General features: G+C 40.7%; 1 protein-coding gene across 1 annotated transcript; it reads right to left on the bottom strand.

The window, feature by feature from the left end:
- Window positions 1–150: 150 nt before the first annotated feature.
- Window positions 151–14,162, bottom strand: si:ch211-125o16.4 (neuroblast differentiation-associated protein AHNAK). The gene is made up of 6 exons (XM_036547289.1): window positions 14,073–14,162; window positions 10,381–10,442; window positions 9,615–9,738; window positions 8,814–8,989; window positions 3,142–8,497; window positions 151–164 (listed from the first exon to the last, which is right to left on the bottom strand). The coding sequence occupies exons 2-6, from the start codon at window positions 10,381–10,383 to the stop codon at window positions 151–153; spliced, it is 5,673 nt and encodes a 1,890-aa protein (XP_036403182.1). The 5' UTR covers window positions 10,384–10,442; window positions 14,073–14,162.
- Window positions 14,163–16,747: the final 2,585 nt, after the last annotated feature.

Here is a 16,747-nt window from a genome sequence, read left to right as displayed (position 1 = left end):
GACCTCTTCTGCTTCCGCTTTCTATGTTTTTTTTAGACTCATAGGGGTGTTATTCCTGTGGTGCTCAAATATAAGGTTAATTTGCTGAAGTAATATTTCACAAATTAAGTATTTTGGTGGCCCATTTTCTTCAGACCACACACTCCGAGGTCACTGCAATTGCACTGCAGTGTGGAGTGCACACACATACCCTTATGGTCACTGTGTTCATTAACTGACAATTTAGAGACAGAACACAAAAACTAGCCAGATGCTAGTTTCAATGTCAGCAAGTATCAGAGAACTGTCATGTATCAATACAACTCTTTTTTTAAATGGGATATTGATTGTGTTGTACTTTAGATTACTATGTATTTGCTGCCTTACCTAAATTTATTGTTATCCGTACTGCAACGAGCTAAATATTTCTTTAATTCTCTTTATACAATGCAGTGATTATTGTCTTGACTAGGCTTTTGCTTTTATTTTAGAATGTCTTTCACACTGTCCTGCTGATAGATCAGGATCATTAGAGCATTCACTCTAGTTTCCTAACTGGTATTTATTGCATTTTTCAAAATATTCTTTGTAAAGATTACTACTTCATGGTTGATCTGGCTGAAATGGTGTAAATATGTTTTAAAATAAAATTTTAAAAAACTTAAAATTAATTTGTAATTTTGTCTGGAAATGCATGAATTATAAAATGCCTGTAAGTCAATTTTTTCTTTTCTTGGTCGTAGAAATAACTTACTTTCATGCTGATGAGTCTTTACTGTTTAAATTTGTAGTTGATTCATTTTTGCACAATTTCAGATTGGAAGAAAGTTGTGAAGATAAAAATGGTGTTTAAAACATCTAATAACACTAGAGTAGCAGTGTTAGTAGTAGTATACTGATGGTAGTGACCAGTGTTGTAGTCAAATGTCTGAACCTTGTGTTCAAGTCGAGTCCTAAGTCACCAATACCCAAGTCTAAGACAAGTCCAAGTCACAAGTTTGATTACAAAAGTGAAGAATGGGAAAAAAATGATTTCACATCTCCCATTATCAAAAATGAGATTACAAATGGGAAGACAGAGACACTGAAAGCAAATAAAATCTTTACCTATCAGGTTAGCTAGGTTAACTAGTTGAAAATGGGGATTGAAAAATTCAATGTGGCTGGCAAGATATATTTTAAATGTTTGCTAGTAAGATGGTTGGTTTAACATTTGCAGCATGAGCAACTGAATTAACTAAGACTGCCTGGATTGGCGAAACTATTGGTTTTTAATGTAATGTTAGGTGCCTAGGCTAGCATGTGTTTTTTGCGTCTGTTCAATTCAAATTGGTGTACCTCATAGACAGACAGGTGGCAAACAAAATGTCTTCCTCGTTTGTCTTCGGTTTTTTTCTTGCAGATTGTCCACTGCCCGCTGTTTATTTCTGTCATTGGCAGTAAAGGCTAATCTTCAAATGCAAATTTGGTTATTCTCCGCATCGACATCTTGAAAAAGGATTTTGTGTCGTTTTGTTGGATGCACTTTGTACTTTGGAAGTTGCTGGTAAGGGCATATGCCATAGCAAAAACATAAATGTTGCTTTAAATGCACTCCCGTGTTGTAAATCACTCTGGATTTCAAAAATGTAAATGTAAATTAGCTATACCTTCCACGTCACTGACTCTGATGTGTAACAAATTGATCAGGAAGCTGATCAAGCTGACAAGTAACAGTTTTGGAAGCATTTATGATTAAATCTGTCTGAAATTGCAATTCTGAGTGCAAGTTTAAGTCAGTTAACCCCAAATCCCAAGTTATCCATGGCAAAGTCATGAGTGATTGGAGTCAAACTCCAACCTATGTCGAGTATTACAACATTGGGGTTGGGGTTGGGGTTGATTTATCTGTCCTAATGTGAGAGTTGTAATGTAAGCAGTTGAAAATGTTAAAGTATAAGCAAACATTCTCTATGGTTTGTAAGTGACACATATCAATAACCAAGCAAGTATTTATTAAATAAGTAAAGTCACACATAAGCTTTAAATAAAAATGATTTATTGGATGTTTAATAGACAGTGTATGTGCATCAAAACATTTGTCAATATTTGTACATCTGGAATAAATGAATGTAAAAACAGTTGAACAGAAAATGTAATCCCATTAAGAACAACACAATTCTGTGTAAACTGAGGTGAGGAAGTATTGTTGCACACAAGTCTGAAATAGTTTATGTTTTATTTTCTAAATTAAGTTAGAAGGAATACTAACTTATATGTATGAATAGATACATTTGACAGTGTTTTAAAAAAAACAAATGAGAAAACATTAATAATAATTAATATTTAGATAGCCAGAACATTTATATAAACACATTTTTGATTTTTGACATTTTTGACTGCTTTTTGTAAACTAATATGTAGTAATACACAGCTATGGCTTCTTGACATTGGAAAGAACATTCATAAGCAGACCCTTGCAACTCCATATTTACAATGAAAATAATTACACATTTTTAAGGTTGCAGCTCCACATTTTTCTCTTTTCCTAATCTCAAATAAGCCTGAAGCCCGACTGTGAATGTGTATGGTAACTATGAAACAATAGTGATTGACTTGGTTTACTTAATGTTAAGTTCTTGTATCCTGTGGTGGCAAACTAATGTGTATGGGAGATGTGTACTGAAGATGTGTCAGCATTTGGTTCATTGTTGCTGTCCAAACCAAGCATGTTAGAGCCACTCAAGTTCTTTTCATCTTTCTCCTAAACCTCAGGGGTATTTATAACTGGATAGTCTTTTTCTGCATCAGGCTTGGTGACTTTGAATGTTCCCTTTTTTGTTATGGATGTGCTGTCAGTATCTGAACTAGCGCTGACTTGGAGACTTGGAGCAGTGGCCTCCCCTTTCAACCCAAGGTCACCAATCACTTTTAAAGGTGAGATTTCAACTGATGGTGCTTCCACTGTCCCTCCAGGAACATCAGCACTGACATCTTGAGTCTTCACTGACTGGGAATAGGAGCTTTTAAATTTTTGCAACCTTTCTTTGATGTCTATAGAGGCTGGTGTCGTCCCCTGTTCACCTTTCATCCCTAGAATATCTGGCACATAGCCTTCGATAGAAGGCACATTTATCTTAGGCAAAGTTACAATGGAGTGCGGTACTTCATTAGCTTCTGTACCAAGACTTGAGTCAAGATTTGGGCTCTTCAAGCTTCCCTCCAGTTTTGGGGTCTCCAGTTGTCCCTGCGCCACATCAGCACTGATGTTTGGAGTTTTCAGACCAACTTCTGGTGTTTGTACTGACACATTTGTGTCAGTGTTTGCTTTTGGGGAGTCAATGTTGAGATTAAATAATCCCAGGGGTTGATCAAGACTAATTTTGGGCAGTCTGTGAAGTTTGAACATTGGTACCTCCACCTCTCCTTCATCTAAATCCGCATCTGCCTCAGCCACCCCTTCTGCTCCACTGATATCTGGCTCTTCAGCAGCCACATCAATGTCTTTGTCTTTTGAGCCAAAAGCCCACTTGAAGGGCCATTTGAATTTTCCCTTTGTGTTTATGTCAGCATCAGGGGGTTCAACATCAACACTGGTGCCATCAATTTCTGCTTTCGGTAAACTCAAATCCACAGCTGGTACATCAAGGCCCCCCTCAACCTTGGGGGCTGAGAGGCTCACGTCTGGTGCCTTCACATCTGCATCTACGTTGAGTTTTGATCCTTTCACTCTTGGTCCCGAGAGACCAAATTTGGACTTAAGTGTTGGCATTTTGGCATCTGGAGCTTTAAGGTCAAGATCAGGGCCACTGAGGTCAGTTTTGGATAGATTTACATCTATGTCTGGAGCATTGATTTGACCTTCAATTTTAGGAGTTGAGAGATTCAAGTCAGGTGTTTTCAGATCTGCATCTACATCCAAGTCTGGTCCTTTCACCTTTGGCCCTGATAGTCCAAATTTGGATTTAAGATTTGGAAATTTGATTTTTCCTGATGGAGTCGTTACATCAACATCAGGAGATTTCACGTCTAATTCAGGGCCTTTGACGCCAACTTTAGGTAAACTGACATCAACATCTGGAGCATTAATTTCTCCTTTCATCTCAGGAGTGGAGACATTCAGATCTGGGGTTTTCAAATCTGCCTCAACTTCTGGTTCCTTTACTTTCAGTCCAGAGAGACCAAACTTTGGCGTTTTAAAAGTTGGCATTTTGAATTTCCCTGAAGGGGCATCTATGTCTGGAGCATTGAGTTCTCCCTCAATCTTGGGGGCTGAGAGATTAAGGTCTGGTGTCTTCAGGGTTGCATCAACATCAACATCTGGAGCTTTCAGGTCTAATTCAGGCCCCTTGAGGTCAGCTTTTGGTAAGCTCACATCAATATCAGGAGCATTGATTTCTCCTTCAATCTGGGGAGCAGAGAGATTCACGTCTGGTGTCTTCAGATCAGCGTCAAGTTTTGGTCCTTTTACTCTGGGTCCTGAGAGACCAAATTTAGGCATCTTAAAATTGGGCATTTTGAATTTCCCTGAAGGAGCATCTATATCTGGAGCATTGAGTTCTCCCTCCACCTTGGGGACTGTGAGGTCAAGATCTGGTGTCTTCAAGTTTGCATCAATATCAGCATCTGGAGCTTTCAAATCTACAACAGGGCCTTTGAGGTCAGCTTTGGGAATATTTACATTGATGTCTGGAGCACTAAGCTCTCCTTCAATCTTAGGTGATGAGAGACTAAGATCTTGGGACTTTAGTTGTGCATCTAAGTCAAGATCTGGTTTTGTAACCTTTGGGCCAGAAATGCTGAATTTTGGCTTTTCAAGAGATGGCATTGTAACCTTTCCTAATGGTGGATCAATGTCCACATTTGGAGTTGTCACGTCTACTTTGGGAACTTTGAGGTCCACATCTGGTAGGTTTGCACTGACATCTGGAGCACTGAGCCCACCCTCAATCTTTGGGACAGACACATCCACGTCAGGTGTTTTCAAATCTGCATTGACATCAGGTCCTTTTACTTTTGGTCCTGAGAAACCAAACTTTGGCATCTTAAAATTTGGCATTTTGAATTTCCCTGAAGGGGCATCTATGTCTGGAGCATTGAGTTCTCCCTCAATCTTGGGGGCTGAGAGATTAAGGTCTGGTGTCTTCAGGGTTGCATCAACATCAACATCTGGAGCTTTCAGGTCTAATTCAGGCCCCTTGAGGTCAGCTTTTGGTAAGCTCACATCAATATCAGGAGCATTGATTTCTCCTTCAATCTGGGGAGCAGAGAGATTCACATCTGGTGTCTTCAGATCAGTGTCAAGTTTTGGTCCTTTTACTCTGGGTCCTGAGAGACCAAATTTAGGCATCTTAAAATTGGGCATTTTGAACTTTCCTGAAGGAGCATCAAGATCAACTTCTGGTGCTTTAAGGTCTACATCAGGACTTTTGAGGTCAGCCTTTGGCAAAGTTACATTTATGTCTGGAGTATGGAGTCCTCCTGAAATCTCTGGGGCTGAGAGATTCAGGTCTGGTGTCTTCACGCCTGCATTAAGATCAATTTTAGGAGACTTCAGATCAACATCAGGGCCATTTACATTAGCCTCAGGTATATTTACATCTAGTTTAGGAGCATCAATTTTACCTTCAATTTTAGGAGCTGACAGGCTCAGGTCTGGTGTCTTCAGATCTGCATCAATATCAACATCTGCTCCTTTGATTTTTGGTCCAGAAAGTCCAAATGTGGGCTTCTTAAATTTAGGCCATTTGAATTTCCCAGAAGGAGTATCTATGTCAACATCAGGAGCTTTCAGGTCAAGATCAGGGCCTTTGAGGTCTGCTTTGGGTAAACTCAGGTCCATATCTGGTGCTTTGAGATCTCCTTCAATTTTGGGAGCTGACAGACTCAGGTCTGGTGTCTTCAAATCTGCATCAACATCAACGTCTGGTCCCTTGATTTTTGGTCCAGAAAGTCCAAATGTGGGCTTCTTAAATGTAGGCCATTTGATTTTCCCAGAAGGAGCATCTATGTCAACATCAGGCGCTTCCAGTTCAAGATCAGGGCCTTTGAGGTCAGCTTTGGGCAAGCTCAGGCCCACATCTGGTGCTTTGAGATCTCCTTCAATTTTGGGAGCTGACAGACTCAGGTCTGGTGTCTTCAGATCTGCATCAATGTCAACATCTGGTCCTTTGATTTTTGGTCCAGAAAGTCCAAATGTGGGCTTCTTAAATGTAGGCCATTTGATTTTCCCAGAAGGAGCTTCAATGTCAACTTTGGGAGCCTCCAGGTCAAGATCAGGGCCTTTGAGGTCAGCTTTGGGCAAACTCAGGTTCACATCTGGTGCGTTGAGATCTCCTTCAATTTTTGGAGCTGACAGACTCAGGTCTGGTGTCTTCAGATCTGCATCAATATCAACGTCTGGTCCTTTGATTTTTGGTCCAGAAAGTCCAAATGTGGGCTTCTTCAATTTAGGGAATTTGAATTTTCCAGAGGGAGCATCTATGTCAACATCAGGAGCTTTCAGGTCAAGATCAGGGCCTTTGAGGTCAGCTTTGGGCAAACTCAGGTCCACATCTGGTGCTTTGAGATCTCCTTCAATTTTGGGAGCTGACAGACTCAGGTCTGGTGTTTTCAGATCTGCATCAATATCAAGATCTGGTCCTTTGATTTTTGGTCCAGAAAGTCCAAATGTGGGCTTCTTAAATGTAGGCCATTTGATTTTCCCAGAGGGAGCATCTATGTCAACATCAGGAGCTTTCAGGTCAAGATCAGGGCCTTTGAGGTCAGCTTTGGGCAAGCTCAGGTCCACATCTGGTGCTTTGAGATCCCCTTCAATTTTCGGAGCTGACAGACTCAGGTCTGGTGTTTTCAAATCTGCATCAATATCAACATCTGGTCCTTTGATTTTTGGTCCAGAAAGTCCAAATGTGGGCTTCTTAAATTTAGGCCATTTGAATTTCCCAGAAGGAGCATCTATGTCAACATCAGGAGCTTCCAGGTCAAGATCAGGGCCTTTGAGATCAGCTTTGGGCACACTCAGGTCCACATCTGGTGCTTTGAGATCTCCTTCAATTTTTGGAGCTGACAGACTCAGGTCTGGTGTCTTCAAATCTGCATCAATGTCAACATCTGGTCCTTTGATTTTTGGTCCAGAAAGTCCAAATGTGGGCTTCTTAAATGTAGGCCATTTGAATTTCCCAGAAGGAGCATCTATGTCAACATCAGGAGCTTTCAGGTCAAGATCAGGGCCTTTGAGGTCAGCTTTGGGCAAACTCAGGTCCACATCTGGTGCTTTGAGATCTCCTTCAATTTTAGGAGCTGACAGACTCAGGTCTGGTGTCTTCAGATCTGCATCAATGTCAACGTCTGGTCCTTTGATTTTTGGTCCAGAAAGTCCAAATGTGGGCTTCTTAAATTTAGGGAATTTGAATTTCCCAGAAGGAGCATCTATGTCAACATCAGGAGCTTCCAGTTCAAGATCAGGGCCTTTGAGGTCAGCTTTGGGCAAACTCAGGTCCACATCTGGTGCTTTGAGATCTCCTTCAATTTTCGGAGCTGACAGACTCAGGTCTGGTGTCTTCAAATCTGCATCAATGTCAACATCTGGTCCTTTGATTTTTGGTCCAGAAAGTCCAAATGTGGGCTTCTTAAGTGTAGGCCATTTGAATTTCCCAGAAGGGGCTTCAATGTCCAGATCTGGACCTTTTAGATCTGCATTTGGGCCTTTTACATCTATGTGGGGAGTGTTAATATCTGCTTTCAGGTTGGGAGCAGACATATTGATATCACCTTTCACTTCTGGAAGTTTGACTTTCACATCTGATGTTTTGGGTTTGATTTCAGGTAAATTAAAATTGGGCATTTTAAATCGTGGAGCTTTATATTTTAGACCTTTTGCGTCCAGTTCAGGTTTTTCCAGATCAAGAGAGGCTGATTTCGTTTTGATGTCCATATTTGGTCCTGTTATGCCACCCCCTGGGCCTGACAAATCTATTTTTCCACTTGGCAGCTTAGGGTCTAAGTTGACCTCTGAACCATTCAGCTTTGGGCCTGAGAGATTGAGTTGAGGGGGCCTGAGTGTGCCATCCAGGTCAGTTCCTTTAATTTTCGGTCCAGTCATTCCAGCAGTTGGCATTGTGAACTTTGTCCCCTTTCCGCTCACCTTTGGCAAAGTGAGGGCATTTGTGTCAATTGCAGGTGGGTTTACAGTCACATCAGGCAAACTGATGTCAGGATTCGAACCCTGCAGACTGACCTTTGGCACATCCAGGTCCAGAGATGAGGATTTTAGATTTGGAGATTGGAAGCTGGCACCAGTCTCTACCTCAGGTATTTTTGCATTGACGCTGGGCAATTCCCCATTTACAGTAGGAATTTGTAAGTCACCCTTCACATCCAGCCCTTCTATGTCCAGTCCAGCCTTTGGGGCATTCAGCTGTCCATTCAAGTCACTGACTTTAACATCTGGACTTCCAACATTACCAGACAGAGATGAGTCCTGCTTTAAGAACTTCTTGACCTTGTTGCTGAAGATTTTGCTGTATGAGTCCTTGAGCATCTGCAAAAAGATTTGTCATTATTAATGTTTTCCAGATGCTGTCATTCAGGAAGAATTACTTTCCATACATTTATCATAGTATCCCTTAAACAGAGTTTTTCAATATGCATTTTCAAATAGAACTGTTTACTAAAGAAATTCACGTTTCATGCCAACAGGTAGCCCAAGAGCTGTTACCAAAGTGACTGTTTGCTAACTTCTAGCTGCAAGACTAGTTTCATAATCATTATCCCACAATGAAGCTAGAAAAGCAAGGAACTGGTAAATGCATCCCAGCAGATTTTTCTTCCCCATAAATTTGTGAAATTTAGCTTACATCTTCAGGAGCTTTTGTGCAGATGTCCAATGAATTCAGACTCAAGCTGGACTTCAGCTCTTGTTTCGTCATAACCTTGATGTTTTTATCATATGGCTCAATGAGTTTCAACAACTGCATCACCTCATTTTTTTTGAGGTGGTCAAAGTGAATGGTGGCGGCAACAATTTCATCTCCTGTAAAGAAAGGTGTGGGAAGAAATGTGACACTAAATAAAATTATTGGATACACTTGTAAAGGCATTCAATAAAGTTGTATGGGCAAACAATGCCCAGGGAAAGTGATTAGCCATACAAAGCATTGATGTGTGCTCAGTACATTTCCAGAGAGCAGAAACAGGCGCCATTTACAGTTGAACTGTAATCATTTTGGGGATAACAATAAATAACTATAATGTCAATTTTTACCATTATAATTGTAATTATTGTTTTCTTTTTCAAAAAAGTGTCCTGAATTATAATGTTAATAAACTCAACCTAAATCACACAAAGTAATATAGGAAATACAAAGAATGCATCTTTCAGTGTGCTTTTCAACGGAACAAGTTTACCCTGAAAATGCTGGAAAGGATTCTAAAGTATGACTGTCGCTGACACGTACCCGTAGTATGAGTACTAGTTATAACAGAACAACAATGAGACCATAGGAGGTTCACTGCAGGGCTACAGAAATTTCAGTAACATAATATTTTGCATAATATTTTACATTTATTCAGAGGTACAGTTCACATCCTATAAAGACCACAGAGTTAGGGCTGAGTGTTTTTTAAGACTGATAGTAATTTCTTTAATCACACTTTACCTTCCTTCAGCCCACTTCTGTCAGCAAAAGACTCATCTTTGATGTCGCTAATGACCACACCTCCTTTCTCTGCATCCTCCAGGATGAGGTTTTCGGAGAAGCTTCCGCTCCGCGTATGCCCATTCTAGAAACCCACACAAAACAAAATGTTGCTGATACAGCTGTGTTACGGGGTATAGCATGTCCTCGGGCATAGCCGACTGTGCCATGATTGTATCAATATTTTAATGCAGCCATGTTCGAGGGTTTAACACAGAATGCCTGTAGGTCTGCTATTACTGATATGTAATGCTGATGTGTAATAAATGTGCTGTGACGGATATCCAGATTAAGCCAAATTATATTTAACAATCTGGTCTTCTATTAAAATGACTGATATTCAGATTAAAGCATATTATGCTAAACGATTTGGTCTGCTAATAGAATGATTGATGTAAAGATTAAGCCAAATTGTTTTAAACAATTTGGAAAGCATTATCTCACAAAAACTGAACAAGCACAATTCCAAAGGAATTCTACACTATTTACAGTAATGAAACAGATAATGTAGGAGATATTTAAATTGCATTCAGAATTAAAGTTATAGTCATAATAGTAATAGAAAGATTAGAATGAATAGATATCCCTTTTGTATCCTTGCCTGGGTAGTATATAAAAATGAAACTAACACTAGTGTGTATACGGTTTATAACACTTTTCTGCTGTTACATAGAATGAAGATTTCTTTTGCTTGAAATTCTGGTACAATCTCAAAGATTTTACCTACCATGATCTTCAAAATATATTTACAGTTGCATACATATCATGTAAAATTGTCCTTGTTGAATCCTGTAAATTAAAAACAAAGAAAAATGTGTTGTTGTATATGGTATTTGAACACACTCAAATATGAAAGACAAGGGGGACCAGAAACCAAAAAAATTTAAAGAGATGGGAATAGTATCAAAATTAATGACAAGGGGGTGAGAGAGGAAAGTTTCTGATTTTAGAATTTCACAACATAGAATTTCACAACACAAATTTGCTTGTCATTAGGATTTTTACTAGTGTGATATACAGAATAAAATGTGTCCAATAGTACAGATCTTATTTTTGTTCAAATTATACTGTTACATTTGTTGGCTTGGCTTGTCATGATGGTTTGTTTACTTTTAGTGACATTTTTGTGTGTTTCAGTTTTAAGACTTAACACCCTGACTGACTGCCTGTTTGGGGCTTTTCACACAGAAGCATATCTGTATATTTAGGCTCAGCCACTGGTCTCTGCATGTCCATGGCTGGGAATGATGATTTTTGCTGCTTCATTAAAATCACTCTGTATCAAGATAAGTAACACTTTTTAACTGAATGTATCAAGTAATACTGATGTCAATATAACATTTTAAGAATCAATATAACAAAATGATGTGGCAAAGTATACAAATAACCTTTTCTGTGGTGGGTAACTCTAACTGAATTGTGGGAACATGAATTTGTATGGTACCATTTATCATGGCTACATTGGGCCATATCCTCTTAGCAACACAACAAGTGATGGAACCATATCACATGTACACTGCCATTCATAAACAGAAATGACAACCCCCTGATAGCCATGAATCTCAGCATCTGAACATCTACTCTTCCAACGCCCTCAAATGCACTCCTCAGGGGAGCTCTGTCAGTGTGTCCCCTAGCCCGGTGTGTGGAGTCAGTGGAATTGGGCACTTTCGTCCCACGAGTGCACATGAAACCACACCTGGGCCCTGCTCAGAGCTGCAGGAGGCGGTCAAGCAAGGACCAAGATGAATGGGAGGCCTGTTTTTGGGCAGGCACCCAGACAAAGCCTCTCTGTGACTTTGTGCGCAAGAGAGCCAGGGAATGCTGCACTGCGACCCCTGGAAGCGAGCATCGGCTGCCCAGTCACTGCAAAAGGGTAAGGGTGACCGCACCAAGCTCAGGATTCATTTCACATCCCTGTGTTCCCCCGTGTGGATGGAACCTCTAAACCCTCAGTAGCCACATTTCCAGTCTCCCCCTCCGCTCTCCGGACTCCCGAGCTGGTCGCTGCTGCGCAAGATGGAGCGGTGCGTCCGGGGCCAGCCCACACCTCTTTTCGAAACAAGTTGTGTGTGGTCGATACCACGCTCCATCACACCCTCATGCTTTCTCTGCAATGTGCGATTCATTTCCTCCACTCAACTTTCTCACTTCACAGCTCTCTCAGTATAAGATAAGTATTTCCTGAGGCCTACGGCGAGCCGAAGGTGCCACAAAAGTGCCAGCACGGGGGAAAATGTCAAAGAAATGAAATCTGTGGGACCCAAGCCTGCGAGATTTAGTCTTTCACAGCTGTCAGTTGGCATGTGTATTATTGCATCTGAAAACTGTAGGCTTAACGATATACATGTACGTGTGTCATCTCATCTTTAATTCGCAGCGGGCTGTGTGACGAGCGGAATGGCGGTTCTCTGCACCGCCGCGGGCTTGTGGTATTTAAGGCACATCCCCGGGGTCATGCGCTCACAGGAAGGCCGGGAACAGGTTCATCCGGTACTCAGCGGATAAGCTTGAGCTTACATGAGTCGTATCTCCAGGTATGTCCAGGTATGCCGCATACCTCTCGAAACCACACCCCCTGCTTTCAATCATATCCAAGGGGGGCAGTGCTGAATGGTCAGAGGCACTGAGTTAGTATTCATGAGCTCATCTGAGCAATAAAGTGTCTGTGTCTCTACAGTATCTGTGCTACCCTGGCCATTGTAATTGCATTAGCAAATGTATAGGTCTTTCCTCACACAGTAGATATTGTCAAACCTGCTTAAGCTCTATTTTTCTAACCCTTTATATAACTTAATGAATGGAGTCTTCTATGATCTTTCTTTATCTATGACAAAATAATTAAACAATTGATGAATACTCTCCTCTGACAGTGATCCTCTTAAATGCCTGCCCTATTGATTGTTTTATTTTGCTCTGTCAACCACTGCATTTTTAATGGATTGTGTTTTAATGACTGTAACAGCATCACTGTTTATAGCACTTTTTCAGATTAATAAATATTTCTAACATAAAATTCCTTTGCACGTACTTGCACACACCTCATCACAAATCCTTCACTACCTGCTGGAGTCCTTTAAAGTAACATAATTTTGTTTCATAACAAAACTTGCCTCAGATAAATGTATGTAAAGAACAGTAAATATTATTATTTTGTAGAAGAATTTAAATTTAGATTCAGAGTGTATACCTCTCAATGACACACACACACAACAAACGCAAACCTGTGTTCTCAGAACCGTATGAAGACTGACATGCCCTATTTTATGTGCTTTGGAAGGCCAATAGGAATCAGAAAATCAAATTCATGCAAACCTTGTTTGGATATACACAGCAAGGAACCACTCGAACTAACTCTGCATAGTACATCAATCTAAATGCATTTCCCGTGTCTAAAATCACAACAATGAATCGCACTTCCACATCTCAGGAAGCAACATAATTAAAAACATTTGTCAATTGTAATTGTCAAATGCATTTGAAATCAGCAAGTGCACAGTAGTTTTATCAGTACAGCAAAGTTTGATCTCCTTCCCTAAAAAATCCATCCCAAATATGTGTAGAACAACAGAATGCCCGAGCTAAATGTTGTGCAAGATCACAACCAGGGTGTGTTGCTTGTCATCACATTTATGTCCCGTTCTGAAATCTTATAACTCACTAACTCACACTCTAGCAAGTACTAAACAGCAGCTTTGTTGAGGTCAATATGTAGAGTGGTGTCACATGAGTGTAACCCATAAGAACAGGAAATAAACATCTCAAAATAAATGCAGCTGTGTCAAGTTCAAGGAAAAGGTTTCAAGCTTTAAATCAACACTTGTGGTAAAGAGCCCCTAAGCATCCAGAGCAACATGTTTATCAGCAATGTAGATCTGAAGTATCAAATCTGTTTTCAAAAGCATGCACACTTCTGTAAATTAACCTCAAGGTTAACAGAGCCCATCACAGGCAGGCAGACTACACTCAGCCATAGCCTCGTACTTCCAAATCTTTATGCATTTGTATTGCTTTCTGAAAGCTGACATCAATTTGACGCTTTCACTCAGTGGAACAGACATATTGATGTTTTTCTATTTTCTGTCCTCACAAAGTTACTGATATCCCATATGGACATAAAATCTCATTTGTAAAACCAGCACTGGAAGTGTAGCAGTGGCATATCAGTGGTACAATGCTTCCATCCTCACACCATCCTCAACATACTGCTGTCTCTCAGGACAGGAAATTATTTTTATCCACGTCTTCATTATAAGAAGTTATAACAAGCCATCAGAAAACGGCGTAGTCCATGAAACTGATCTACTAGTGAAGCCTCCAACAGTGTTGAATCAGTGGCTCTCTAATTTGGAAACAAACCCCAGTGCTATGCTATGTTTATAATGGATTTGGAGTGCATGGCAAATTAAGAGGTCTTACCCTATGATGCTGTGAGTGCTGTCCCACATTCAGGTGATGTTGTCCCCTCTGTACTCCAGCGACTCTGTCTAACTTAACGCCTGTCAGTTAAATGCCATTCCGCCCGAGTTGCAGAACAGGTTGTGGATTTAATGTCCCAGAGCACCCATGTGATACACGCCCCCCCCATCACCACACCCCATCCCCCCCCACACACACACACACACAAAACACACTCTCACATACACACACACATGGACAGACACTCCCTCTATCAAAGGGACAGCTGAAACCCTGCTGGTGAGAAAGGGAAAGAGAGAAGAGGGGGGAGAGATTTTTCGCCAACAGGCCAAACCAGGTCTCTGCTGAGGAACGCACTCACAGTGTCATTGCAAAACACCAACCCAGCAACGCGGCTCCAGAGTCACAGGAGTCTCAGGTATGACATGGCCCGTTGGAATCTGGAGACCGCGGCTCTGTGTACATTAATCCCTCAGAGAGATACACCACAGTTTTCTTTTCTTTCGTTGCTGTCACAGCAATGGGGACACACCTGGGGTGAGGCCTCCATTATTTAAGAAACTTAAACTGTTACCAGTAAGTTGCAAGTTTGAATCCCAGGTGAGGGTACTGCTGTTATACCTACAACCCTGAATTGCTTTGCTGAAATATCCAACAGTAGAAATGGATAATATACAAAATTGTAAGTCGAGGGGGTCAAGGAAATCTGATCTTGTTGGCCTGGTAGCTTAGTGGCCATAGCGCTCAGTGGCTTAAGTCTACTTGAGAGCTCTATTACATTAAACTGATTAGTCCTGACACCATAGCTGTCAGGACATAACTGATCATTATAATACAGTCGTTGGAAGTGAACAGAAGACATTGGGACCGCATATTCTGCATATGTAATACTGATCACTCATTGGGCATCACTGAACCAATCGGAGATTCAAATTACACATGGTGTTCCAATGAGGTATTTGTAAAAGTATAATATAACAAATGATACATAAATAGGAGACAGGCTTGTCATTTTTGTTCATAGTTGTAACAACCCCTTTACTGTGCCATTAGTGTGACTCTTCCCTTGTTTTTTGAAAAAAAAAAAATAAATAAATTAGTATAAACATATATGTGAATAGAATTGCAAAGTCCAGTGTTTGCCAAGGGACTGAAGAGTCTCTGAATTAGTGGTAATATTCTTGCCTGTGTGGATGTCACTCAGAAATGAATGAAAGTGATCATGAACCTAATTACATAATTATAAAAATCAGTCCAACTTTCTGGAGATTTAGTTGTGTTCCTCCCACACAAACTTAGTCCACTCTGAATTATATTAAACTTCTACTATACTATGACTGTTAAATTTCCACCCCAAATTGTAGGCCACCGAAGTACCAAAAAGGACCTTTATACTACAAAGTAAAATTCAGGCCCAAGCCAGGCTTTCCATCATTCTTTACGTCACTATACACAGAGAATGGGAGGTGAAATTGGTTTGACTGGGCCAACAGCTAGTTGCCGAAAAAACACTCAGGGGACCAAAGCCAAGAAAGTCTGCAGCTCTGTCCCTCCCATACCATGAAAGGGCATCTTCGCTTTCGAGTTCAGGCCTCGCCCCAGCCGCTCTTTGGATTAGCACTAAGTGTGCAAAACAATATAGGGTTAGAGTTAAGCTCCCGGAAAATTTTGTCAACAAGAACAAAATGACTCCACAGCGCAATGCATGGCTCTCCCCCCCTGCATTTTTTTCCGCAGTTAAAAAAACAACAGATGAATCCTCTTGTTTATCATCCCTCCCGACAAAAAAAATCTGCTCTACACCACAGAACCCTTTACAATAATATGCTTGAGCAAAATCTTCCTCATTTGTGTGCCAGCTGCTCTCAGGCCATTTTAGTATCTGTGTAGTATCTGTGATTCGTCACCTGATTGAACAGCATTCAACATTCAGCGCCGCCACCTAGCAACCCTCAGATGAGAACTGCCACACCAAAAGACAAGGAACTTCATTTTCCATTCTATACAGACATACAGTGCTACACTGCATGTCACATTCAGTAACTGTAGCTGGGTAAGGGCAGAAAACGTTTGAATGTGATTGTGCAGTCCAAAAGGACAAGCCCAACAAGGTGATCTTCTTGAGCTGAGTCAAAAACAGCAAGCTGGTCAGGGAGAAGGCACACTGGAGGCCACAGCACATCAGCTTAATGCCGCTAGTGTTTTATTATCCATTTTAAGAACACAGCTTGTTTGGATGCTTTGGCCCAAACACAGGAACCTCAATCAGAACTTCAGACGGATAAGAACATTTTCAGACAATATAAGTGTAAGCTCAATATCCCAGCTTACACCTACCGTTCGTTCACACCATATCACTGTAACATTCATGCTGTTATGCCACAGATGGAAACACACACGCTGTTCTGCATCAGTTGTGACCAACCTGCGGAGTCACCATCGATGTTTGCATTAATCGTACAGGAGAACCTAATATCCGTGGGCATCTGGAGCAAACAGTGTTTGTAAATCAAAACAACTGATGCAACTCTAACTGTACCCACACAGATTAAAACAATTTCCTTTGCACAATATTAAATTTGTATGACATTTCATTCTTTAACTTTTTATCTTTTTTAAACTCTATTAAGATACATCCCAAAAATTCCAACAATGTGCATCTGTCAGTCAGGAAA

The sequence above is a fragment of the Megalops cyprinoides genome, chromosome 15 (genome assembly GCF_013368585.1).
Source record: "Megalops cyprinoides isolate fMegCyp1 chromosome 15, fMegCyp1.pri, whole genome shotgun sequence".
NCBI classification, from domain to species: domain Eukaryota; kingdom Metazoa; phylum Chordata; class Actinopteri; order Elopiformes; family Megalopidae; genus Megalops; species Megalops cyprinoides.
The sequence above is the reverse complement of the archived record's forward strand: the minus strand, read 5'-3'. Positions and strand labels throughout refer to the sequence as shown.

Bases quoted from the DNA above. Each gene is read 5' to 3' on its own strand.
- si:ch211-125o16.4 (XM_036547289.1), bottom strand. The intron at 8,990-9,614 runs GTAAAGTGTGAT...CTTTCTTTACAG, and splicing joins CAGAAGTGGGCTGAAGGAAG to GAGATGAAATTGTTGCCGCC. The intron at 8,498-8,813 runs GTAAGCTAAATT...ATCTTTTTGCAG, and splicing joins GCACAAAAGCTCCTGAAGAT to ATGCTCAAGGACTCATACAG.